At 43.1% G+C, this 27107-nt stretch overlaps 1 protein-coding gene across 2 annotated transcripts in view; it reads right to left on the bottom strand.

Annotated features, from left to right (window-relative positions):
• Nucleotides 1-27107, bottom strand: part of DCX (doublecortin) — a 70394-nt gene that overhangs the window by 39297 nt on the left and 3990 nt on the right. For both annotated transcript variants that reach the window (XM_010122157.2, XM_086756432.1), the window contains exon 3: nucleotides 18391-18731. In XM_010122157.2, the coding sequence (XP_010120459.1) occupies nucleotides 18391-18731 (341 nt within the window). The remainder of the gene's footprint in view (nucleotides 1-18390; nucleotides 18732-27107) is intronic.

Below are 27107 nucleotides of genomic sequence, written 5' to 3'. Positions count from 1 at the left end.
ATACTCTGTTGTCCAGAAGGATCTAGTTTTTTTTCTAACAGGTCTCTTGCAAACATAACCTAAAATGTGACAGCCAGGCAACTCCCATACCAGCCCTGTTAATGGATTTCTGTAAGTTCAAGACCTGCATGCATTGTGCTTTGGGAATATGTTTGGTTTGAGTACTGTCAGAAATAGCATCTCTACCACTGTGCCAGCTCAGGGAGAATTACGTGGGTACTACCCACAAGTAATTCTTTTACAGCTCCCCACTGAGAGTTCAGCATCTTCCTCTCAACCATCCAGCTAAAAGGAGGAAAGGGGATAAAAACCTACAGTATCATGCCTTGTTGTTGCAAATCCACTTAACTGGTAATTGATGGTAGCTGAGGATGCAGCCTCCTGTATCTCACATTAAATCCAGCCCTCTTAGCAGCACAGAAACAGCCAGCCTTCTCTGGAAGGAGTTCACCCAAATGACACCAGTCAGAGCCAATGTGACCTGACATCAGCCTTACTGATGTGCAAGGACCAGGGAATCCAGCACCCCCAGATGGGCAGGAGACAGCTGATGCAGATGAGAGGTTGGTGAGGGCAAGGTGAAGACCCTCTCTGCACCATCTGGCAGGCACGAGAAGAGATGCACTCTGGATCCCACAGAATGGTGCAGCAGTGGTTATTTGAATATCTGCTGCCCCGAGTGATCCCAGAGGAATGGCACCTGCCTCGCGCCAGCACCCCTGGGAGCTGCTCTCAGCACACACCACGATTGATCCCCCAGTCAGGACGGTGCCTCAAACTGCTTTGTACTGACAGCAAGGCCAATGGGCATAGGCTGAGAATCTGGCTCCCCAGCCCCCTTTACTCTTACTACTGCAGCATAGCCTGATAGAAATAACAAAAACTTGGGAGCTATTTATGTTTCTTGTGTTCATTTTCCACCCTTCTGCCCAGAGAAGCAATGCAAGGCAATACTGAGCAGCTGCTACAATTTGATCTACGCTGGTACAAACACACACATTCAGTTATGCATTACCTGCAATCTCCTTTCTATTAATCAGCACTTGCAGCGGTGTAACTTTCCCATTTGAGAGGCAAGCTTTAGCCTGGCCGTAGCAGACTCCAGCTATTCGTTAGGTGAGTTCATTAAGAAAGCCTGGCCAGTGGCTGAATTGAGACACTTACACGGGTGGACAGAGCAGCTGTTACAACCACAGCAACAGGGATGCTCCCAGTCTGGGGCCAAGGTCTCAGTTTGCAGAGTGCGACGGAGCTCAGTCTCTCCCTAAGCTCACAGGCCGATGGGATATTTTCTCTCTTGCAGATGCCATTCAAAATCTGGTACAATGACACAGGGAAGAGAGAACAGCCATACCCTTTTCTGCAATCAACAAGATATGCTATTTTTATGTGAGAACAAATAGAAAGTGCTGAGACAGCACAGAGCAACACAGAACAACATTGGTGAAAAGCTCAGTGAGGAATCAGAGTGGGAAAGGCAGGAGAGAGGGAACATTGCTCTGCTCCCTCTCCCTCCGTGTGCTGGCTGACGAGGCAGGTTGGATGCAGGAACTGAAGCTCTCCTCAAGACATGATCCAGTGAGGCTGGAAGAAACCTCTGGGTTTCTTCATTTCTGCCTGAACTGCAATGAGATATTTTTTCCTTCCTTAAAATTTTTATAATAAATTATTTCAAAGTCTTGGCTTAAGCATGTGGCAAAGATACAAAATGGTGAGTGTGGAGATAAACACAGTCTGCTGAGGCACCTTTAGTACAAGAAAATGCTGACACAGGGCATCTAAACCAGGAGATAATAGAACTGCTTTAGTCAGCCTGCAAAAATGACATGCAATTATCAAAACCATTAGAAAAACCCAGAAAAGGCTGCATTTGCACAGGATCCACACAGCAACTTGACTATTGCCACAGCTTCCTCTAGATTTCTCAGGGGTTCCTCAACATCACAAAGCGAACCAAGCCAGGACAGGGACATCTGCATGAGGGGACAGCCCTTCTGTGGGGCTGAATGCACTCAGGTCACTAACTCTGTGCTAGAGATGAGTTTAAAAAAAAAAAAAAAAGTAGCTCTTGGGGATTCTGTGACCTTCCCTGTTACAGATTAGTTTATTCTAAATGACAGAAGCATTTAAATAACTGGGTAACGGTTTCCCCTCCAAAACTGCATTTCTTGCTACATAAGACATTGCTGATTCTTAAATTATAGTTTGTCATAAAGTAGATTTTTCCAGTCCTTGCTCCACAGGAGCTAGCTGGGACAGTGATATCATTCCTAAGGAAAAGCCACAAACACTTAAGTGAGCTACAGTCAAATTTGATTAAAAACAACGCAAGTATTTAGAGTTACAAAGAAAGAAACTTTCCATAGCCAGCTGGCCTGGGGGGAAAAAAAAAAAAAAAATCAAGGCTTAGTTTGTGGAGACTCTCTTGTGTAGCAGCAGATTTGACTCACTGCGCTGGCATTTTGGATGCAAATGCTCAAAGGGTTGCGCTAGCAGAATGGACTCTGCAGAGAATAGACATAAAGGCCTGACTGTTGAAGAGCCTCATTCGTGCACCGGTGAGAAGCAAGTCCAAACTGAAGCCTCTAGTAACAACGGGGCAAACAAAGAGCAGCCAAGAGGGACTGGAGCTGCAACAAGAGAGCAGGGCATGGAATAACAAGCTTCTGCAGTGAGAAATAAACTAAAACAAAAGGCGGGTTTGGAAAAGCTTTGGCAGTGGAAATAACAGGACCCATGTACACAGATTTCTTCCAAATGGCCAGCTAACCACTGTGGCTTGTAAAGCTGTGCACACATTGCACTCTGTTAGTGGTTAATCCGCAGCTGACTGAGATCCACCCTGCCTGTGCGTGCATGAGGCGGCATCTACCAAACGTATGGGGGGAATGACGCTTAATAACAGCACATCCAGTTGCGTGATTTGGACTCACAATTATCTTCACAACCAGGAGCACAAGAGATACAAGCATGGTCCTTCTGAGTCTGAGAAAAGGAGGCTCTCTGTGTAATGCAGTTACTGTTCAGATGTGATGTGAAACACACTGGTGCATCCTTCCTTTCAGAGGTGGCAGCTCAGGAACAGGGCTGGTCTTCCCCTTTGTTGTGGAAGGCCATAAATACCTTGGACCATCAGACCGAGGTTGTGACCTGTGGAAGTCATCTATAGACGGCAGTGAGCTCTGGATAAGGCTCTGCAGCTGGGTAAGAAGCAAGTATCCATGACTGAGAGATGAATACGCATCTATATAGAGAAGGATGAGTTCAAGGCACTGCCCAGACCCCCCATACTTCAGCCTTTTTAATACTTCTTTGTGGTTACACAATAAACTGAATTACAGGTTTATTCAGAATGACACCACACGCACTGACTGACACTTTTCCCAACTCCAGCAGTGGAAGCCCAGCACCCAGTGAGCAGTGCCAAGCTGCAAAGGCGTAACCTGGATCACCGCAGGGGTCAGGAGGGAATCCTCTTCCTCCCGCTCCTATAGACTCAACCATATCGCCCAGGGAGCATTTCCAGCTAAAGCAAAAAGAGCCGGCCAGGGGCAAAATGAAGGACTCGGTAGGCTAATGGTTTCATCTGGTGTGGCAAATCCTCTGAAATCTACTGACAATTTAGGAACATAATCCCCTCACTTTTATTAGTGACATGCTTCAGTCTTCCATACAAACCGGAGACTACAGATTCCCTATTACCACAAACTCATATACAGTGATTTTTCTCAAAAAAGGATGCATTCGTCAAACTGCCGGGTAGGAATGTCTTTGCCCCTGAACACAGTGAGGATTAAGGTGTGAAATTCCTGTTAGGGCAAGGGGATTAGGCTGTTGCATTTACATAAGGATTTGACACAGAGGATCAGTTCATCGGTCGGTGCACGCAGGCTGATGCACAGCCTCTGCAATGGGCTAATAGCTGATGTTGCAGAAGACAGGGAAGCTCCTCCTTCACAAGCGCATTTACATCTTTTTGCATGATGCTGCTTGGGGACACCAATTCCTTCTTGATCCCTTCAGTGATCACTCCAAACCCTAAAGCATGAGCTATGGGATTACCCTGATTATTGCCTCAGTACATTTACATCTGAAGTAGTAAATTGGAAAGTAATTTTTGAGAAAAACTGTTAGATTTGGAATCAACAAAATCTATGTAAACACAATGCACACAAAAAAATATCTGGGAAGCACCAGCTCAGGGATAAAAACTATGCCATAAGTAGCTAAATAGAGTGACAAAATGTTTTCAGATCAAAAAAAGAGACTATAGCACAAGCACATGTGTTTTAACAAAGAAATACCACCTGGGCTGCTGTCTCGTCACCAAAAAGATTCATGTAATAAGGCCCTGGACAGGCACGTGGGCATAAAAAAAGGTCCAAAAACCCAGAGTGTCTCTATAAGACCTGCTGTTACAGCTCAGGAACGCGAGGCACGAAAATTCAGAGTCCTCATTTTCACAACCAGATCAGAAGATCACACCAGCTTAGTCCATCCCCTCAGGAACTCTGCACACTAGATTTAGCGCTGTGTTAGGCAGGTGCACTGCCACTTCAGCTCACATTCCTCCATCTCCCTTGACTTTAGCCCTAGGAACAGTGGCCCAAACTCTCAAAAGGTAGTTTTATTTGTTTGTACCTCAGGACTTTTGATCAGGGAAGAAAATGCACAAACCAGTAACACTTTCCGGTCTTGAGTTTAACAGCAGATCCTTTAGTACATTCATATATCAGTTTATCCACATTGGTGTGCATTTCATCAGTGAATCGCAGATATTCAGTGCTAGGGTTTACTTGTTTGGTTACTGCATAGCACCTCGCATAATTAAATACCCCGAGGCATAAAATTAACAACTGACTAGAATCAATATATTATGATTTATACCTGATATAAGAAAAAAGTCCTGCAAAAGCAGAGCTTATGGCTTCAATAATTTAGGAATTTTAGCAATTAAATATACTAGTATTAATAAGAGGGGACCACCTTCAGGCACGGCTAGTTTCCTTTCCCCTGTACGTGCTTAACACTGCTCCTAAAACTCTGCAAAGCAGCTCCACACAAGCTGATTGCAGGGAGCTATTCACATGCTTAAATGCTTTGATGCATCTCGGTTGGCATGCTCAGCATTTGGTAGCACCAAGACCCAACACACCTGACCGGTGCTGGCGCTGGCTTGAGAAGTCCTGCTACTCCAGAAGCATGAGCCGAGCAGCACTGATGTCCCCTGTCACCTTTTTCTTTGAACCTTCTTGTGCCTAGGTCCAGCTAGTCTGACCTTACGTAGAAATCAGCTGTGACATCAAATAACTTAGGATGACAGCCTACATAGGAGCAGAAATGAGAAACCAGGAGTTCATAAAATGGAGGCCTGTGCCCAGATCATTTCATCACAACGCTTTTACCTCTGGAAGTTATTCATTGTTTTTATCTTGTACAAAATCTGAGGAGTGGTGTATCCTTCTGAAGTGGAGGAAATGTCATTAACAGCTATTTCATAGCCATGACCTGTGCAGCATATGATAATTAAAAAGAATTAACAGGCAGGCAGTCACACATTGGATTAAGGAACAATGATTCATAAATCCAAAACCCAGTCTCACATGTTGCTTTTATAAAGGACCTGGTGAGAGCCTGCCTGAACCAGAAGTGGAATTCACGCCTTTTATATTTATTCCTGCATTTCTGAAATAACAAGCCACTTCTGGCACACGCTGTCACGTCCCCAACTCAGGGAGAAAAAGGTGGATGTTAAAGCAGCCATAAATAGTTATCTGCTGGTGCTCCCTTTTCCATTATGCTGACTTTGATTCAGCTCCCTGCAATTAACAGGAACAAGGGAAAGACAAATAAAATTATCCCAGCTGTTTGTGGCCGACAGACCTGGCCTCCCAGCTGAGAGCTCTTTGTGCTGCTGAGAGCGTCACCAAGCAACCAGCCCTTGCAGCTGCCAGACTACAAAAAAAGAAGTGAAAGCATGACTTATGGAAAGGAAGCACATGTGAAGGTTGGGACTGAATCAATCTCCGCTTTGTCTCCTGCCTAAATATGGCACCAGATACAAGAAGAGATCACCCTCAATGGATCTCACCTGCTGAGGGGGCAGAACCCAGACCCTTATTTTGTTTTAGAAGCCAGACCCTTGGAGTACTAAACCCAGGTATCCTGTATGCAATGAAAAGAAGAGGGATTGAGACTGTTACGACGCTATTGAGACTTAGTATTCTTCATCAATCTTAGCTGGTGGTCCAAAAAGCAGCAGAAGGTGGTCCACAGTACAGCTGCCAGAATGACTATATTGTCCCAGTTGTCAAACCCACACATAAGTCAAGTGGAGGTGAAAAAAAGATTGTCTGATAATTGAAACAATATGGCAAGGAAAGCAAAGCAAACAGGCAAATCCCCATGCACACAAGCAAGGAATGATTGAAGTGGGAGGGGAAAAATAGAGAGTTAATGAACACTCAAACTGTGCTCAGTGTTTGATTGGTACAGCAGTGTTAGCTGTTAGAAAACTGTTAGAAATGGGCAACAGACATTCTTCCTACAGCATCCAGGCAATCCTTTGAATAAAAAGGGTTGAGAACCCCTGACTGGTATCATCCCTGACCAATATCATCCCTCCAGCTCTCATTAGTACAAATATGTCTTACAAGTGAGTGAGTCATCTTCTGTTTTACCAGAAAACAGCTAAGAGAAAGATGTGTCAGAAAACAGCTAAGAGAAAGATGTGAGAAAACTTTTCAAACTTGAACATTAAAGGCAAACTGACAAACTCATTTCAGCCTCCCTGTAAGTGTAAATGTGTCAAGGAAAACCTGTCTAAAACCACCAAATTAATTGCCTTAACCTAGGTCAGACACTGCAGCTGAATCTAGGATTCGTGCCTGGAGCACTGGGACCCGCTCTTGCTGCTCGAATACCTGGAGCACACTGCCTCTCACCTGTGACAAAATAGTTCCTGTAGCAACTACCTTCTTCTGGTTTTGAGAGAAAGTCAGTCTTTGGTGAGCTATGCTTAGAAGAAAAAAAAATCAAGTTGGTTTTCCCTGGTATTAAATATTACGAGTTCTGTAAATTAGTGCTCAGTTCATCCACTTTCAGCCTACCTTTATTTGTCCTTGTTTACTGTCCACTTTACACTAAATTGAACACTTCACACATGCAGCTGGAAACAACCCAAACAATGAATGTCAAGATCAGATGGCTTTTTTTTTTTTATCCCAGCATCTATTTTCTGGAAGAAAAAGCATTCTGCAGAAACACTGTAAAGTGGAGCAGTTCTGAAGTGTTTGGCACTAAATCACTACCCGCTGCCAAGAGCGGTGCAAAAACTTTATGAAGAAGCTCATGATACGTATAAAAATTCAAGGAAAAGCAGACATTTCAAAAGCTGTCCTCCATTTTAAAACTGCAAGAAATGCCAAGATTATAAAGATCTCTGTTGCTTTACAGTGCTAAAAATAACGTTCGCGCACAACTCTATCGAGACTCTTGCACAAAACTGAGCCAGCCTCATGGCTTTCATTTTGATCGTGAAACGTATACATCATTTTGCAACCCTCTGTGACTAGGGGCGTCTAAAATGACGGAAATCCCCAGTACCGCTTCCTCTCAAAGAATTAAAATTCACTAGAATCCAAAAGATGCCTCAATTTTCAGCTAGTATTAAGAGATGTAAGTTCTTGTTTCTAATCCATTATGAAGGGCTTTCAAGTAGGCAAGAATAACATTCTTAGCTCCTAACGTTGGCTATCTAACTCGACTCTTTGATACACTTAATTTACATGTAATCCCGCAGCCTGCCAGCAGTTGATAAGGTTCCTGATACGTGCACATTTGAGAAAGAGAAGTTTAGTCCTCTTACTGCCTTGCTGGAGAGCTGAGCTCCATGGTGGAAGGCTGCTCAGGTTTAAGGTTTCAAACAGATTTTTCACTTCTCTGCAAATGCTTCTCAGCATTTGTCCCCAAATAATTTATCTGCTAGGTTTAAAATTCTTTACAAAGTTGAAATGGCTGCAGTGCATTTTGTTTCCATTAATAAAATACTTCACAGACTCTTGTAAATACTAGGTGGCATGGAAGAATGGTGAAGGGCATAATTTTTCTCTCTGCTCCATATCTCTTTTGTAGATATAAAGATAGTTCTGTCAAAGAAGTGGTTGACAGAAGTTACAAACCATGAGTTAATGGCTATACAACACACCTGACTGAAGAATGGACAAATACATACACATCAAGAGCAAGACTTTTCCAAGCACTATACTTTGTGCCCTTAAAGAGTAGCATCGCTCCATGCAGTTTGGACAAACCCATTTCAAACGTTCCACCATGCAGTGGGATGACGTGTGTCACCTGTCTATACTCAGTCAGGATGTTCCCCATCTGTAGAGCTATAGCCTCTCTCAACACCTTTACATAACCAGACACCTTGGACCTCCTCAGGAAGTTAACTTACTGAGTGCCAGGGCGTCTCGATGGCCCAGCCACAGGGAAACTCCCAGTTTCATACGTGCAGGCACAAAACCATACCAAGACTTAGCAGCCGTGGGGAGCCATGTAAGCCTAGGTGACTTAGCACTAAACATTCCATAGTGTACACGCTCTGACCATTTGCAACCTATTCCGTGTTTCATCGAAGTCCCGGTTATAACATACTGCATGAAGAAGAGAGTTACCCAGCCCCTGCATGAGCTGCCCCACACCCCTTCTAAGCTGCTTCAAGAGAACATGGGAGAGCTGCAGGGGGCTGCAGTGCAGGACAGTCACTGGAGAAACTTCTTATTTATTTCCATATTCTGAGACACATTTGTGAATGTGGAGAGGTGAAGTGGAAGGGTAAAGGAACAACAGTAATATTTCAAAAAGCTGTTCCTTTCTCTCTGAACTTTGAATGCATACCATATGCTTTTGCATGCTGTTTTGATTCTGCACTAAGATATTCTTTACTAGCCTGCCTCATCAAGACCAATCCTCTCTGCAGAAGAGTTATTTTTAATTTAAGAGACGTATAAGAGTAATTTCTACCCATGTGTGCTGCTTTGCACTTATGATTGTCCACTACACGGCCTGTTCATCTCAGAAAGTCTCTCACTTGTCTCACAACTTTATTACAATAATTCTTTCATCATCTTCACCAAGCACTTCCATATCCCGATCACTCAGGAAGACAGTAAAGATCACTTGTATCTCACTACTTAATTTTTACTCTAATAAAAAGTTATTTCTACTCTGGTTTCTTCTTCTAAACCTGTTCCCCATCTGAGATAGTATTTTCCCTTCTCATCACTACTTCAGGTTCCTTACTAGGTCCTTGAAGAAGCCTTTCCTCATGATTTTTTGAAGCCCAAATGTTCCCTGGCTCTCCCCTATCCATGATTTTATTTGCTCTATTATTCTATACTAATAGATCATCAAGGTGGAAGTTTTTCTTGAGGAAGTTATGTTATTCAAACCGTGTTATGCCATGGTGTGTATTTCACAATTTTAACTTTCATTTCAGTGGATTTATCTAGTACAGAAGCTGAGTTTCCTAGCATGCTTTCACCACCAGACAGAGAGAGGAGAGCAGATACACCCATTAGTCACTGTTCCTGGCCTCTCTGTTCCTCTTTCAGCAACACCATGGGCATGAGGAAGTGAGGAAGGGCAGAAGAGATTACCTCTAGAGTGCAGGGGTACAGCAACAGCTTGAAGGAACACTTCTTTCACAGAAGCATACACGTACCACAAGATGCTTTCCTAAACCAATTATTCTTTCCTGTTCAGAGAACCCAAATAAAAACCAGACATCTGTAGCCATAAGCTCCCAGTAACACAATTAGCATATCTGGGTGTTTCACGTGGTGGCTTGAACTGGTCCATCACAACCAGGGAGTGATGTCCACAGCAAGGCAGCAGGGAACCAGAGCCATGGGCCCTGGCAGCAGCAGGAGTCCAAGTACAGATAAGCAACACAGAGCAGATGGTGAGGGCAGGGGAGGGTGAGGAAGAAGCCCAGAGTCCTGCTCTCCCCTGCGGGCTCGCTGGCTGCTTAATTATTCCTGTAGAGCCAATAAAGCTCGTGGTGTTCATTGTCCTCCAGATAAGAGAGCTCAGACCTGGTGTAGTGGAAGGACTGACCTCTCACGCCAGTTCTGACTGAAGCAAAATCCCCCAGAAAAATCCTTCTAATGAATAGTGCATATTATCTCATCTTCCCCGTATCTGTCTGTTTTTTGTCCATTTTGTTCAGTACCAAATCCCCCATTTGGGGGGAAAAAAGAATTAATAAAAAGCAGGCTATGTCCTACACCCACTCTGGTTGAAAAATCCTTGATCTGAAGAATCTCTCTGAGAGAAAAGGATCATGAGCCAATACATACACATTTCCTATTTTTTTTAGTTTATGCGGATAATTTAAAAAATGCTAATGCCAATGAAATCTGGATTTACCTCAAATAATAATTTAAAAGTAAGCAAGCATTTTCAAAGTGCAGTTAAAGACTCCAGCAAAATGCCTTTGGTTTAGTAGAGTAAGGGAAGAAAAAACAGTAACGTGACTCGAGGATATCACTTTCAGAGCACAACAGTCCCTGGCATCCTTTAACTAAAAGGAGTTTTGATTGCTCACACAGCAAGTTGAGCTGCACAGTTATGTTCTGTAACACTTAGTAAAACATATTTCTACAGCTAGATCCACATGTATCTACTCATACACACCCTGCTTGCTCTTAATCAGAACTACTTCTATTAATTCAGAGAGGACTGGCTGTACGTTCACAGGGGAGAGGGTGTGCCTTATGGCTTGGAGCTGCGAATGCTCTGGTTATTAGCCTTGCTTATTTTTCCCTATACAACTTGAATTCAGAGCTAAGCAAATCTCCAGGAGCAGGCCTGCAGTTCCAGCTCTGTATGCTAATCAATTTGCTGCAGCTGGGAAGCCCTGAACACGAGCTGGAATAGCCCTCAGCTTTCATGGCTTGTCTTTGCACTTCCCCACATATGCAGGCCCACCTTCACCAATTCCAAAAATCTGCATGGATTGGATCCAACATTTTTTCTCCTCAACTCCTTTAGACACGCTTTTATTACACACATTTCTGGGCCAGTATCTTTTGTCATCTCTGGCAGACCTGAGGGTGGATGGAAGCGGTTATCCTCTCCACGTGAGCAAAGCTATCGCTCCTTCCCTTACCGTCCCGTGCGGAGACCTTCGAATGACACCGGCGTCACGTTCAAAGAACCCTGGTGCACCAGAATAAGCAAGACATTTCCCCATTTCAAACAGGGAAACTATGCATCTTTGATTACTGTACATGAAATAAGACGTTTATAGAGGAGTCCATGCATTGAGGTAGATGCTTGCTCAGAACACATTCAACACAACCTGCTCCCTCTCGGACGGACTCCCATTCACACCAGTGGGATTTCTACTTGAGAACCAAAAAGGAACCAAAAGTTTAGTTTCAAGTGACAATATAAACTAGCAACGGAAAAAACTACAAGGCTATCCTGGCCTGTCTCAGCTCCTGATATTCAGCTTAATTTCCCTTGCTCATTTTCAGCCCATTTATTCCTAGATAAACCCTCTGGCACTACAGTGAATAATCCTCTTCTCTCCTGGGATTAAGAGTGAAAAGGGAACATGTCACTCCGTATGACAGAAAGAACTGCCAAAATAAAGATACTAGCAAGGATTGAATTTTCAGCACGTCTCTTTCGGGGTGTGAATAGCACGGGGATTCAGTAATAGGGGCCATGTACGTCTGGGTCACCAGTTCAGCTCTGACTGCATCTTTCAATAATTTTGACAGCCTGCCATCTGTGACACAAGCACCAGGTGTTCATGTGGATCTTGGTCAGTACACATCTACTAGCAAGGCTTGTGTTTCTAGAAGATCAACAATTTTCAGCAAGCAGCAGTGCAACTCTGGAGCCTGCTTCTGGATTTGGAGTCTTAAGAGGACAATGGATTCACCACAGCTTTAGCTAGTATTTGCAGGCCAACAAAATGCCAATGATTACACAGTGCCACGGCCCTGTGAGATGGCAGGCAGGAGCACAACACCTCCTTCATCAGAAACTAAGGCTGAGGCAAAGCAATGGCAAAATATCCGCCAAAGTTTGCAAGATGGTCTCCTCTGCTGCCTCCTCTTGCTCCACACGTGCCCTGGGGAGCTCACTGGAGATCACATTGGTGGCAACCAGCTCAGTCTCAGTGCTCACAGGACAGCAGATTTGATCAAGACTTTAGCTGCTGAGATCAGACTGCTTCTACTTTAATGAGTGCAGGAATTTGGATTCACAATGATCCAGACAGGCCCCTTTTCACCCAGATTCTGTGGCTCACAGACCTAAGTAAACAGAAATTAATAAGCACGAGGTTTCTGAAGGTCCCTTCCAACCCTAACCATTCTATGATTCTGAATAACATCTCAGAAAGTCTTCTGAATATTTTATCATAAGTACTTAGATAAACATTCATAGAAGCCTGGCTTATTCATTCTAGCGAAAGATAAAATCCTTAGGGGATACCTGAGGACTAATTGGTTTTGTCTGGGTTAGCGTCTAGTCACTGCATGAATCACGCAACGCTGAATTTCCAGCTTCGACTAAGAGCTCCCTAAAGATAGAGAACTAGGCTGCGTTGTCTGGCAGCGTAAGTGACTTGGGTTCAGAAGTTCTTCAGCCCATACATTATTACTACCCTTCCTTGCATGACACAAGGAATGAGGAATAATCTCATGCAAACACCCTGAGTCACAGCAGTCTGCGAAAGCGATGAGGAGGAGTGAAGCTGCGGGTTCATCCTCACCCTCAGCGATCTGTCGGGGAGGCGGCTATGGGCAAAGATCCTGCCTGCACAATTCCTCTGCCAGTGCTTGCAATCTCGACTTGTTCTCGTGATATCAAAATAAGAGATTTATGCAAGGCCTGCCAAATCTCAGCAGTTAACAAGAAGCACCGAGAAGAAGACGCAAGCCAGATACAGTTTACTGTTACAGCTTTATGCAGCAGGGAGGGAAGATGGGACTCTCCCCTATCAGCTGCTGCAGAGCCTTTTGCAGGAGGCAGGATACAAAACACACTTGCACCCATCTCCTGCTCTTCCCTCCCGTTTGCTTTGGGGCTTTCCCAGCTTTACATGAGTGCATGGAACTGCTTTGTTCTGGGGTTACTTCCACGCAGTTTTTCAGTATCCAAAAGGGCAGTCGGTTACGAAGTCTCAGAAGGACAAGGAATTTCTGACATCTACCCCTCGCCATGTGTAATAACACAAACCGATTTGCTTGCTTTGTAACCTTGAACCTCATGCCTCAGGGTGTAAGTTAACTATCTCCAGGGCTCTAGAGGGAATGTTTTCCCTCTGATCTTTCAGCAATGCAGATGTTACTAGGTACATCACGGAGGTATTCACTTTCTTCCTGAGCATCAACTTCAGACTACAGCCATTGGAGACATTTGTATATTTTGGTACAAACCTTGCTCTGTGTCACATTGATACAATTTCATTAATATAATCAATAGAGCTACACTATGCTGACATAGCTTGGTCCACTGCTAGCACTGACACCCGAGAAATTACATTTTTAATAGTTTGTTGCCAATTACAAATATAAAATTGGTGCAGCAGCTCCAAAGTTTGGTTAGTTTCTCCAGTGCAACTTGTATGGATGCATCTAAGGTGGCTTTTTACTAGTAGTGCAGTCCTAGGAGTTTCTTTATCAGCTACTTGGTTGGCTTTGATCCCAATGTCCGAACCGTTAATCTGTTGTGAGCCTAGTCATCCTGCTTCTCCTTCTATGGTTGCTGCACTTCCTCAATGCAAGTCACCTAAAATAAAATGGCAACTACTTCTCTGGACAAGAGAGGTGGGCTGGCCTCCTAGGCACTTGTATCAGCTTTGCAAACAGAAAGATGAACGTCACTCATCACCTGTCACGTGAAATCCTTATCAAAGCAAAAACTGCTAGAGGGAACCGTTTTATTAAGAATAGAAATTCCTTCGGGAGCACAGTCACAAATGCCCTGAGATTAAAAAAAATCAAATTTCATCTGATGAGACACCTAACACTCAGATGGAACAGAAGCACTTTGTCTGGACTAGGTAAAAGCCAATGTATAGCACGCGTTACTTCTCCCTGTGCTTGAAGATTTCAAAGTCCAGAAGAGATCACCGCATATTACCATGGCTAAAACTAGATTCGGTTCCTTGCTTGTTGACTAGAGTATCTATATCTACGTGGAACTGAGACGTACAAGCCCTGTCTCTTCTGAACAGCACCTTACTCTGCTTATTTGGTACTGCTAATAGGTGGGTCACAGAATGGGGTATTTAGTTAAGACATGGCAATACATCAGCCGGAGAAAAAGCAGAATGAATTCCGTACCACAGAAAATATCTTAATGCTGAAGTGCAACTGAACATGCCTGATGAATTTCTGGTCACTCCAGAGTACCATCCACTCAGGCAATCACAAAAAAGAGGGACTAATTTTTGTTACTACCTCTCTTCATGTACTTGCTGAACAATTTGCAGACTTTGGAATAAAAGACAGCGTAGGAAAAGAGTTCAGTATGGACAGAAGATGCTAGCTTTTACAGGTCACTTCTTAAAAGCAGGAATGAATGCAGACAGACAGCACGTGCAAAGCAAGGTGCAGAAAGCAGAAGCTGGGCACTGGGCTGTCAGTGATGAAACAGCTTCCTCTTTTCCAGAAAAACACCTAGATAGTGTACACCATGGGGAGAAAGACGCTGTGAAGCACAAACAGGACAGTACATCTATACAACATTGGCAACGTCCAGTTCAGTCTAGTGCATTCAAAAATATTTGTATGGAACGTCATCCAGAGTCTCATATTCTGTTATCTAATTTGGTTTATTAATGACATGAGGCAGGAATTGTCATCATCCGTTTATAAAGCAGCCAGCGTTCCCAGGAATCCAGACTTATTTGGGACACTGGATATAACTAAGAGTTTAAACAAGAGAAGAGATCTCGCAAAACAATTGCTTTCCAACACGATCCACAGATATATATACATATGCAGGATTGAATTTGGTCTTATTAATTATGTATATTACACATCTCAACACAACAGCAGTTGTAGTCATGAAACCAAGCGCTGGATTGGATCCACTGCAGTATTTCTTTAATGCGCTGAATTCTTTGACCTATACAATCTCCTATATGGCCATGAAAGTTCAAATGTTAAATCTCTACTGTGAGTCTCTGACATGATTCTTTTTTGGTCAACAATGTAAAACTCCTTTTGAGTTCTGGGGCGCCCATCAAGAGGTGATGATGTGCTCCAAGGAGGGAAGGAGCTTGAGTACAGCAAGATCCAGTTAAATAAACAACTTAAACATGAGATGTTAATTTAGCCGTTTCAAAAGGGCAATATTTCTACAAACAACCTTAGACATAAAAAGGAACAAAATTTCCTTAAAAAACCTTATCTCCCTGTTGTTTTGAGCGTTACACGTATGCAAACACATCCCATCCATCCCTCAGTTAACTGCTTTCTCATTCCAAATGCAGCAGGTCTGCCGTGCACAGAAATGTCATTATTTACACACCACCATCACTGCCACTACTGTCTGTACTTCTAAAGCACCTTGATTACTCTACTGATGAGCACCATGGAAATGCCTATAAATAAAATCATCATCTCCCCTCATTAAGTTACAGCTCATGGACTGGGGAAGGATGATTTCCCTTTGTACGTTCCTTTTGTAAATTTTATCATTTCACAACAGAGGGAGTAATGTGCCTCTGACGGCACTAGAGACAGACTGTCAGGATTCCTGTCAGAATTCCAGCTTTGAGCAGCTTGCAGTTTTGCATGAAGATTTTCTCCCGAAAATAAAGTACTGTGTGTCAGAATTAAACACTCAAGAATCTCTTTTTAATGTCAGACTCAGACATGCAAAAACCTCTAATATCATGTCAGAAGGTCAGATTTTATGGAGCATTATGTCATGGAAACCCTAGCAGCAAACACCACACCCATAGCTCTACCTTCAACACTAAGAACACACATAGGTAGACAATTTCAAATAAACTTAGATTAAAAAAAAACAAACATTGAAGGAAACCTTCCAATAAAAACAAAGACTTGGTGAACCAGGTTTGCTCTTCAGGAAGCTTCAACAGTAACTGATGCCACAAACAACATCAAACATTCTGTCATTGTCAATCACAAAATCTCACTCTTTTCAATAACTGCAATACTGTGTGTACATTTGCATACAGTGAAACTCCCAGTGGCCTCCAATACACAATGAAATATCACTTTTCATAAAACAGTGAGTTATAAAGCCAGCAAAACAAGTTAAATGTGGTATCTTTACTCAGACTTTACTGAAATCAGTTTTTGTTGCAGAAATGTGATGTCAGGTTGCCCCAGTCAAAACAGTGCCGAGTTAAGGCACCAGTCACTGCACAGCTATCAGAGCCTGACATAAGGAAAACAAGGTTGCCTTTTGTTTTGTGATTCAAGAAGAGTCATGTATGGTGTCTGCTACAGACAACAGGTTGCAGTAGCAATTGCTCAGTTACACAGATCTTTGTGCCCCTTGCTCAGCCGTAGCCCCATGCAAAGCAGCCACTCCAGGAACAGATTTCAGTCGGCTCCACAGCAGCACTGCTCTAGGCAGCCCGTAACTTGAGAGCAAGCAGCGTTTCCCCAGTCCCCACTTAGGCACTAACAACTTTCACACGCTGGTCCAGTCACCAGGCCACAGGCTCAGTTCAGTTTGTGGACTGACTCCAGTCCTGCTCTCCAGTCAGAGGTGGAAGGGAAACACTACTTACTCCTGTAAGTAGCTTAAAGGTGGAGAACAGAACAGTTTGACGGAAGCTCATGGGGCATCCGTGTTTCTGCACACCATCCAAAGCAACATCTCACCTCCAAAATGCTGGCTGTTCTCAAAGAACTGAAGCATTTTACAGGTTTAGGTTGAGATCCTCATTCACAACTGTGACAGCAAGAGGACTCTGTGTCAGCATGAGTAGGCAATTGCTTTCAGGTCAGATCCATCTATGAAACCCTTTGTAAAGCTGCTGTGATTCACAACGCATGGTCCTGTGCCCATGCATGATTTCCTCCATGAGAACAGATCATTTGACTCTCTCCTTCCTCTTGCCCCAGCCGCTTCTGAGGTTTCCAGTAGATACTTAGGAAGTAACAGTGCTGGGTTGAGACAAGTAGAAAGAAAAGCTTTCCAGGCAGATGAGATTTTTGTGTATCTGAAGTTTTCTAGCTTCAGATATACAAAACCCCTAACTAATGAGCAGGATACAGAGGTTGGGACAAGGAAGAGTATCAGGCAGGTTAGAGTGACATGCTACTTTTAGCTCAGACACCACATGTGGACTGTGCAGGACACTTTATGAGCCTCTGTTTGGGGTTGGAAGGGTTAACATTTTCATATGTAAAGTCTGCATGTTAGTTGGAGGCATTGCCTAGGGTTGGCATGGTATTTCAAGAGCCAGTATTTGAGTAATTTTCTCCAGAGATAGGAAAGAGTTAATTTAAAGCAATAGCATCAATCTCTAGAATAGCCAGCATCCAACCCCCACTCAAGAGCTACTGCCAGCAGCAGATTCTCCAGAATCTGGAGGAAAAAAAAAAAATAGTGACAAAAATAAGATCATCCCTCAATGACAGAAGACACAGAACTGTTACATCAAGCTCAGAATTTTCCTTGAAGAATCTAGCTCTTCCCAGTCCCCAAAGTTATCCTCCACATTCCTTTAAGGGTTTTCATAGATACAGCAATATGAAATGGCTTATTACTGTGTAGCTGCTAACACAAGACAGATGTTTCCTTCAATTCCAGGAAAACATAGATATGAAGCACATTACAATGACCCACTAAATATTTTTGACCCAAATCCCTTTCTGCATGTTCTCTCTTCATGCATTTAGTCAAGAAAATGCAGCACAGTTCCATGCTTTTCCTGCTAATTACTGAACTAGACAGAAAAACATGCTTGGAACAATTACTTTGTCTTAGCAAGCAAGGAAAGTCAAGCAACACATTTTCACTTTGTGAATCCAAAGCTTGGAAGTTCTTGCAATTACCTCAGAGCCATATCAACTGGTGGCTGTGAGCCGAACTCCCCATATTATTTATTTAGTTGGCCCGGAAGACACGCACTGCACGCTGGCGTGCAGGACAGAGCATCTGTTTCGCTCAGATGGTTGGCTACATTCTTTACTTGATATTAATATCAGTGAAAATTTAGTAACTTAACCACTGGCACGAGAAGTCCAGCTTCTAAGAGAACAGATGGCAGTGATCAAGCCAGGTTAATTTTAGACTTCAAAAATTGTTCTGAGTCAGCAAAGCCTCAGGATAAGACAAAGAAATCGATGTAACATCTGTAAAATCTCTTACCTGTTTCCCATCCAAAGTATAGAGCTTTTTGACCACTCCTGTCTCCAGTTTTATAGCTTCAGTGATATCGGTGAGAACTTGCTCAAACGAATGGGCAGTCTTCTTGTTCAAGAGCACACGGACTGCCTTCCGGGGCTTCACCCCGCTGCGGATGATGGTTACCAGCTTGGGACGCACAAAATCTTTGTTCTCCTTTGCCTGGGCGCTGTTGCTGCTGGCCAGAGACTGAGGCGCTTTCTGGTTGGCAGATGTCTTCACGTTGACAGACCAGTTGGGATTGACGTTCTTGGTGTATTCCACCTTCTTGAAGAAGTTGTCAGATGAGCAGACGTAACTCTCCCCTTTTGAAAGAAATGAACACCAGTCTAATTCTACAGTTACTATCAAGAGGCTGCTGAAAAACAGACACTATAAGTTTCCCCCATTAATCACTGATCATTTTTTTCATTATCACTTCCAGGACAGCTAGTTATTAAAAAAAATCGTCTTATTTTAACTTTATATTTTTGCTTGTTTAAAATATGGCTAGCATTTCCCCAAATTAAGCAAGTCAGCCAGAGCTGGCCTCAGCAAATACATGCTACCACTCAGTCACATGAACCAGGGGTTAAAAAAGGTTGACAGTTACAAAGGTATTTATATACCTGAAGATGCAACTAAGCTGTCTAAAAGCTCCTAAACACCAAATTCTTTCAATCACATAAATTATTTTGTAAATTTGCCAGCTTCCTCTCCATCTTTACAGACCTTTCAGTCTGTCATCCCCTGCCAAGATGATATCAACATTCATCCATGAAGTACTTTTTGTGCCATGTCTGAAAAAGAATTAAAATCTGGTACTGAATAGCCTCTAACAAAAGCAACCTTGATAAATTTAGCAGACATAACAAATATGCTTCATTATAGCATCAGTGGTTTATTAGAGGACAGACCTAGTGGCAGCAAATGCTACACCAAATACCACTGCTTGCTTTTATAGGGCTGGTACCAAACAAAAATGTATTGAATCCAAATTTAGACATGGTAGAGAAGAGTTAAACAGTCTTGTTAGTAATTCACAAAAAAAAAAAAAAAAAAAAAAGCAGCCCTTCCCTGTCCCATCCAAAATTAGTTTCAAGCTTTGTCTGTAATTTACAGGATCCTATCTAAGGTTTGAAGGGCACCCTAAAGGATTTGTAGGATCTTCTTTTGGGTCTGCAAGTCTGATGGATGCTAGAAGAGTTATTACTAGAATGAGACTGTAAACCAGTATCCCTAAGGGAATGTAGCTGTCTAGTCTGAAATGACTCAGGCTGCTGAGCACTTTGAGGACGCACTGAAAAAAAGTCAGTCATTGCTAGAGGAAGGAGCTTTTGTCTCACCATGAGATAACAAATTAATAGGAACTGAAGGCATAACATGGGTACCTGCAGGATCTATACGGAGTTTGTTTTGGTGTTTTATTGGGCCAATCTTACAGAATTAAGTTCTTCAAATATTATGATAGGTTTGAAATAAAAATATAGGTTTACCTATTTTGAACAAGAAAAAAAATCCTTCTTCATATAAACAGATTGTCTGCATTTCCTTATCTGTTCCCCACTGCAAACTCCGGGGCCTGGACGTCTTTGAAAAGGCTACCCGACATCTGAGCCTGGCTTTCCAGTACAGAATCGGTAGCGCAGGCTTTGACATCCAATTGACAAAGGTGTAAATATGGATTTGCAAACAGCTCACTGATTTCCATAGAATTGTATGGTCTAGGCATGTAACGTATCCAGTATAGTGTTCATGGAGTCATCCTTCTGCTGACTAAATGGCATTTTTCTTGGAGTTGATCCCTCCATAGAACACATGGTTAGACCGCTAACAGGTACACAATCAACAGGAGGCTTTAATAGGCTGAAAACAATGGTCTGCGTAGCGCTTACATCCTTATTACTGCTAAGTGTTTGATGGCACAAGCAGCCACAAAAAAAAAAAAAAATGCAGGATGGTAACTTTTTAACCCCAACTTTGTACCCAGTTTGCCAGAAGGTCATGTGTACTCATGGTGCTTACATCAACTGCAGCTTTTCTCCATCTCTCCAGTTGCATAAAATGACCAAAAATCATTTATCAACAGGAAGCAGATGTTCTATTTTCCCTTCTGAAGATGGAACAGAATACAGAAGGCAGAGGAGAGCTAACATGATTAATGAACACTATCAGTTGGGCATTTTATCAACTAATGTACCCCAAACTAATGCAATAATCCCACCGGGACGTTCTTTTGGCTTGAACAAACAATAAAAATCTGTATTTCAGGCATACATGCTGTCAGCAAAACCCCTCAATAAACTCACTGTGTAGTACCCATAGCTGAAGCTCCTTAATTCCTTACATTTCTTGAATCTGACTCAATAGAAGCATAAAGATACCCAACAGAGTACTGTACATTATCAAGAATTCCCATTGGAGATATTGTTTTCCAGAAGCATTGAACACTTTAAATCTTTCTGATTAATAAGTGATAAGTTGTGGTTTATTCATCTGCTTCAGCCAAGCAACATCTGGTGCAGAGGGAGCTTGCACTCCTCTCCAGTTTCACAGCTGAGTGTGAAGCGCAGCAAGGGGAGTTTGAGATGCTCCCAGGGAATTAGCCCTCCTGAGTCCTCCCAAGCCCATAACCCCTGGGCAGCAGAGCCTTTGTAAGTGTGCTCAATAGCACTGTAACATTATCCTTTGAGAAAAGGGATTTATCACAGAATAGCTTGGGTTGGAAGGAACCTTAAAGATTATCTCGTTCCAACTCCCCTGCCCTGGGCAGGGACACCTTCCACCAGACCAGGTCACTCAAAGCCCCGTCCAGCCTGGCCTTGAATGCTTCCAGGGATAGGGCATCCACAGCTTCCCTGGGCAACCTGCTCCAGCACCTCACTACCCTCACAGTAAAGAATTTCCTCCTTATATCTGATCTAAATCTTCCCTCTTCCAGTTTAAAGCCATTCCCCCTTGTCCTATCACTACATGCCCTTGTCAAAAATCCCTCTCCAGCTTTCCTGTAGGTCCCCTTGAGGTACTGGAAGGCCACTATAAGGTCTTCCTGGAGCCTTCTCTTCTCCAGGCTGAACAGCCCCAACTCTCTCAGCCTGTCCTCACAGGAGAGGTGCTCTAGCCCTCCGATTCTATGTTTAAATGCAATACTAGGAATAAGTGATTTGAATACTATTCTCATTTCTGCCCCAGGCCTCTCTGTAGAAGCTTTGACCACATCTGCACCTCTGCTTCCCCACCTAAAAACCAGAAGTAGCAATATCTGCCCCTGAAGTGTTGCAAGGCTTGACTTTCATCTGTGTTTACCTAATACTTTGGAATAGAAGATGCCACAATGAAAGAAAGTATATATTTGCGCTGTGTTCTGTAAACACATGAGGTATTGGAGTATATTTTCCATTAATAAGTTCCATGGTTTAAAGTAAATGGAAGAGAGTATTTGTCTGTGTGGTAAAGTACTATTACTCTTCATTCCAACTGAATAATTTAAAATTCTTCGCTGCAGACCATCGCTGTCTAGTGTATTTACAACAGCATACAGTGAAGGCAACGATCTTCTCCTAGGCTTTGTCTCCACAAATGTGGTATGAGGTAGCTGTGCATATATATACACTGGCCTTTCAAATTACGGTCACAGTCACAAATGGAAAATATAATCTGCCCTTTCTCACTTTGTTTCAGTTAACCCAAACCCTAGCAAGTATTTTATTGAATTCTAAAACTGGTCAGAAATCTGCTTGGAGTGACAGTTCAGAATAGCAGCTCTTCTCAGCATCATTTCTGCAGTTGCAGCAGCATAGCTCCAGGGAAGAAGAGTTTTTCTTTCCTTCTTCCCTGACCTAAAGATGTAACCTGAAACTCAGGTGGAAGGGGATTTGAGATTTTGTCAAAAGAAAAGAAACTCTAACAAGGATATGGCTCCCCATTCCTAAGCATAAAAATCTGTGCACAAATATTTTCAGGAACACGTCTTTAGACAGCAAGCAGCTGTGTACATGTGCAGAAATCCAACGACAGGCCATGAGAAGGTACAATGAGCAGTCATGTCTTTACTTCCAAACAAAAAATCCCAAATGGGAGCCCTGAAGAGACACTCATGCATCAGGGGTGGGAAGCATCATCCTGACAAGATCCAATGTGTTGCTGAACACCACGCTATGGGCATGACACCAGCGGTGCTAAGGACAGCGTGTTTTTAGTGCAGTGTCAGGTCACTTTCTGCACTGCAAAGCCAAAGCCCTGCAGGATGAGCCAGCGTGCTCCAGAAGTGTCACAATTTCTATCGTGCCACCAAAGCAGCCAAGGCATTTATTTATTCCTTCTACCCGGCCCTTAGCAATAGATGGACTGACTGTAGTCCTTTGACCTTAAGTCACGATCAGCATATTTGCCATTTGAAGCCACAGTTTGTATCACACCGTTACTCTGGCCAGAAGCGCATTACAAATCACTGTGCTACCAATTCGATAGAAGCACAAGGCGATTATGCAGCTCCTAAAGAAGGGATGATCTCAGAAAAGATAAGGTTTGCCTTAGAGAAGGTTTCCTAGAGAAACGCTAAGCTCGAGATGAGCGCTAATCCTTCAACCCTCTTACAGCAGCTCCTTGTGACAATACTAAAAATGACAGGCTGTGCTTTCAGAAAAAGTTATCCTTTCTCAGCATGCACCAGCAAGTTTTCAAGTATTACGAACTGTGAGCAGAAGTCTTGCGAGAAAAATCGGGAAAGCTGGATTGAGGCCATTTTGAAAGTGTAACTGCTAGCAGTTATTCCAAAAACAGTCTCTGCGGGCTGCAGTCAATTATTTTGGTTGTTAGCTCTGCTGTCACAAAGTTGAGATTGTGCTACTGTGCCAGGCTTTCACGTTTCATGGGATTTACTATTACTTCAATAGGAATTAAGTGGACTTAACACCTTGCAGAGTTCATTACATATGGTGTTAAAGTAGGCCTGTAGTTTTCAAATGCATGAACTCCCTGCAACTTTATGCATTAAAAAGGATCCTCCTCTGCCTCTAGATCTACTCCACCATGGCAAAATGAACTCTGGAAGAGCTTCCTTCCTTTGTCGCTTCCACAGGGAGCTCTGCCATGAGAGAGAAGCACCTCTTGTTCTATTGAAAAAGTGAAATAAATGCATGATTATCAAGTCGCCTTCAAAACCACACAATGCCCACAAAGAATTTATGGGACCATATCAGTCCTAGTGTGACAGCCAGAATAAGGAAGCGAATAAAACAGAACCACAAGGATAAGTTTTGTTATATAGGATGTAATTGGCCAAGCTGTCAGGACAACTGCTGTAGGAGACAATGCCACAGGTTACCAAGATTTCAGTATTAGACTACATGAATTTCCATTTTCCAGGCAAACTGGAACACATGCACTGGGTGGAGATTTCAAGATACTTCCTATAAACCCCTCAGTCCGAGCACACACCAGGCTCTGCACAGCGCCAGGGTGGAGCCCCTCTGATAATTACTTTAAACACTCCTGGACAAGACGTTGGAAAAGATTCCCCACCGCATGACAGGATACAAAAATCTTGGAAACACTTTTTGGAATATCTCACACAGCCCACGAATGTTTGCAATGAAACTCCATTGAGAAAACCAAAATCCGATTCAGCTTTTTTCTAGTGAGGCAAGAACAAATTTCAGACAAGTAGCCCAGCACAGGACAAAAGCACCAGCCCACCCTCAGATGGGTCCTGCGACCACAGCGCGAGGCGGGCTGTGCCCTGCCTAACAGCCTGAGCGCCCCAGGAGCTCAGAAGAGAGGAGCTCTACAGCTTCAATGACACGCTGAGTCTCTCAAGTTCTAATCTATGCCTGCATGTCTGCCTTTACTGACCATGTCTAATCCATACTATATTTGTATTTGATGAGTGTATTTCCACATGTATTTCTGACCCAACCATAGACAGGAAAGGACACTTAATTCACGTGAAATCAGTCACTGACTAGAAGCAGGTCCAAAGTCCACTTATAAAAAACCTGAAAGATGCAAGCACCTCCAAACCACTGACCAGACCCGAAAAAGGCTCAGAAAGGGAATGAAAGCACTTGAATCAGAAAGCTCAGAGCTCCAACTTCCATCTTTGTCAAGTCTACAGACTTTGGACAAAAAAAGTCACACTGCTTTTCTGCATGTCAGTTCCTCACCAGTAATACCTTCTTCCACCTTGACATGTTCAGACCATAATCTCCCTGGGCAGGAGCACTCTTCTTACACATATAAATAGTGCTCTAGGATGTCCTGTTTGGTTGGTGCCTCTAAATACATTGTGACAATGTCTAATCTTTGTAAAGTGGGGAATTTGGCTTCTGGGGAAGTGTCAGTCCCTCCCTCCAAAGGGAGGAAAGAAGAACAAACCCTGTCCCTCCAGAAGAACAAGAAAGTCTCCACCAGTACTGAGGTTAACTCAGAGCCGCAATGGCTTCAGCAGCCAGGAGTCTTCCTTCTGCCTTCCTCTCCCTCCCAAGTTGTCCCTCACTGTCCCTTTCATTGTCAAGAAACTGCTAATGGGACCACATGGGAAAGCAGCAAAATTATGGAGTGGACTGAAAAAATTTTATCCCACAAAGAGTTCATTTGTGGGACAATGGGGACAGCAAGTTGCAACATGAGTTTGCAACATATGGCCAAGAACAGCATTTTTAAGCCATCTTTGCTGCTGAAATCAACGCATAACATCAGCTTTCACCTTTATCCAGCCCTCCATTCAAAGCAAAAGAGCAATCAGAGCTGAGGCAGGGAGAATTTGCCAGCTCACAACGAGTGTACAAGAGCATAGAGGCTCAGAATGAAGAAAGGAACAAGCCACCCTGTCCAGATGTCAAAGGCAACCAGATTTTAATAGAAACTTGGATGACAATGTGAGCTGCTCTACCTTTTCCAAAAGATTCACTTATTGACTAAAACCACCACGACAGAGAGTAGCACTTTGGCCCAGTATCTACTCCTGACTCAGCCAGGAGAGTACGCAAGTGGGAAATGCTGTCAGCAATTTACCTGTAGTCAGGATCAGCTGTAACAGTGCGGTAATAGAATGCTGTACTGCATTAAACTAACAATTATATTAAAGAGGAATACAGCCCTAATCAATGGCAGCATGTACATTATTTACAAGTACATTAAAACTGAATGTCGAATACAGGGAGGCAAGATACAGACATGAGTACAGTGACGGAAGATGGCCGTTATGAGTGAGAAGAGGGAGAAACAAATGATCAGACAAGTGGATTCTGAGAGAAGGTCACTGAGAGGCATGGGCATAGACAGCTCTCTGGTACAGGAGGCAGTATGGAAAAAAGCAGCCAGTGACAGGTGAGGAAGAACTCACCAGGCAGCAAAATGTCTAAGCGACAGAGGCCTGGTGGGCTTCCAAAATGTGAGGCATTAGAGTTCAGTACAGAAAATGACCAAGAGGCACATCCCAACTGGCAGGTAGGAGAGGTGCGATCAAAGAGTAAGAGAGACTTCGCTTGTTCCATCTTAGACAGACTGGAAAGTAAGACATCCATCCAGAACCTTATGAGAACCCCGAATGCCAGGGAAGAAAAAACTACCAAGTGTGGAGCTGGAGACCAAAAGGGTTATTTCCAAGTCCCAATTAATTAGCAGCACACAAAGTAGTCTTTATTCAACTGAAGTCTCTGCCTCAAGGGTACTGGTATCCTGCAATATCATTCTTTGCTCTCCAGAAGTGCATTCAGACTACACGTTTTTAAATCACGCAGAAGTAATCAAGTACTTAGAAGATGATGTGAAATATTATCAGTAATTCACCAGCTTTTGCAATGAAACTACTGAGATGAGCCTCTCTGATGACTTCTCTTCTACTTGCTTACGGGAAAGTACAATAATACATTTGTCACACCGTAGCAACTAGAACTGGTTTAGTTACCCTCAGTCTCCAACCAGAAGGCTAATTTATATGGCAAATATATACTGTTTGTGTATGCACTGGTCTTGTATGTCGCAGCGCAATTACTCTGAAGTTCTGGTTTTCCATGCATGTACCTAGTGCACAGTTACACAGACACCCAAGCTAATAGCATAGTTTGCCACAAGGTTGGTTACAACCATGGTATTATAAATCAAAAGTAATGTCTTTCCCAGATTGCTTTTCTAGCACAGATGCGTAGGTCATCCCTAGAAGTATGGGAATATTGTTATCATTAAACTGTCGATAACAACATGCAGATCTACTTTTGCATTTTCAAACACTGCATTCCTTTGTTTTCACTCTGCTCAGACTGTATTTTCCTGGCTGGTGCTCTGCTGAAGACAAAGCCACACAGATAATCCTGGTTTTGTTTTAGTGCCACTTCTTCAGTGCTGTTTCCAGATAGCATTTTGGCAGAACAAAGCCAGAACACAAATGCCAGCATCTCCTGCCTGTACCTTAACCAGTTAAAAAAATGTTTTCAAGAACTAGGTACCTTCTCACCTGCAGCAAAATCCAGCATAAAGTGGGTATAACAACTGAAGGATTCTTAACTTCACTGACAAAAATAAAAGGAAGAAGAGTGCAAAAAGAGAATGATGAACTGCATTTTCTCCTGTGGAGTTATTCCCAAAGATTTACACAAAACCTAGGACAAGCAGGACAGAGCTGCTGTTAGAGAAAGGCTGTGGCCATATTAAGAGATCAGAATGAAACATGGCAGAATCTCTAAAATTAAGGGAGGCCACAC

This window comes from Chlamydotis macqueenii, chromosome 11, assembly GCF_036417535.1.
Source record: "Chlamydotis macqueenii isolate bChlMac1 chromosome 11, bChlMac1.mat, whole genome shotgun sequence".
Lineage (NCBI taxonomy): Eukaryota > Metazoa > Chordata > Aves > Otidiformes > Otididae > Chlamydotis > Chlamydotis macqueenii.
The sequence above is the reverse complement of the archived record's forward strand: the minus strand, read 5'-3'. Positions and strand labels throughout refer to the sequence as shown.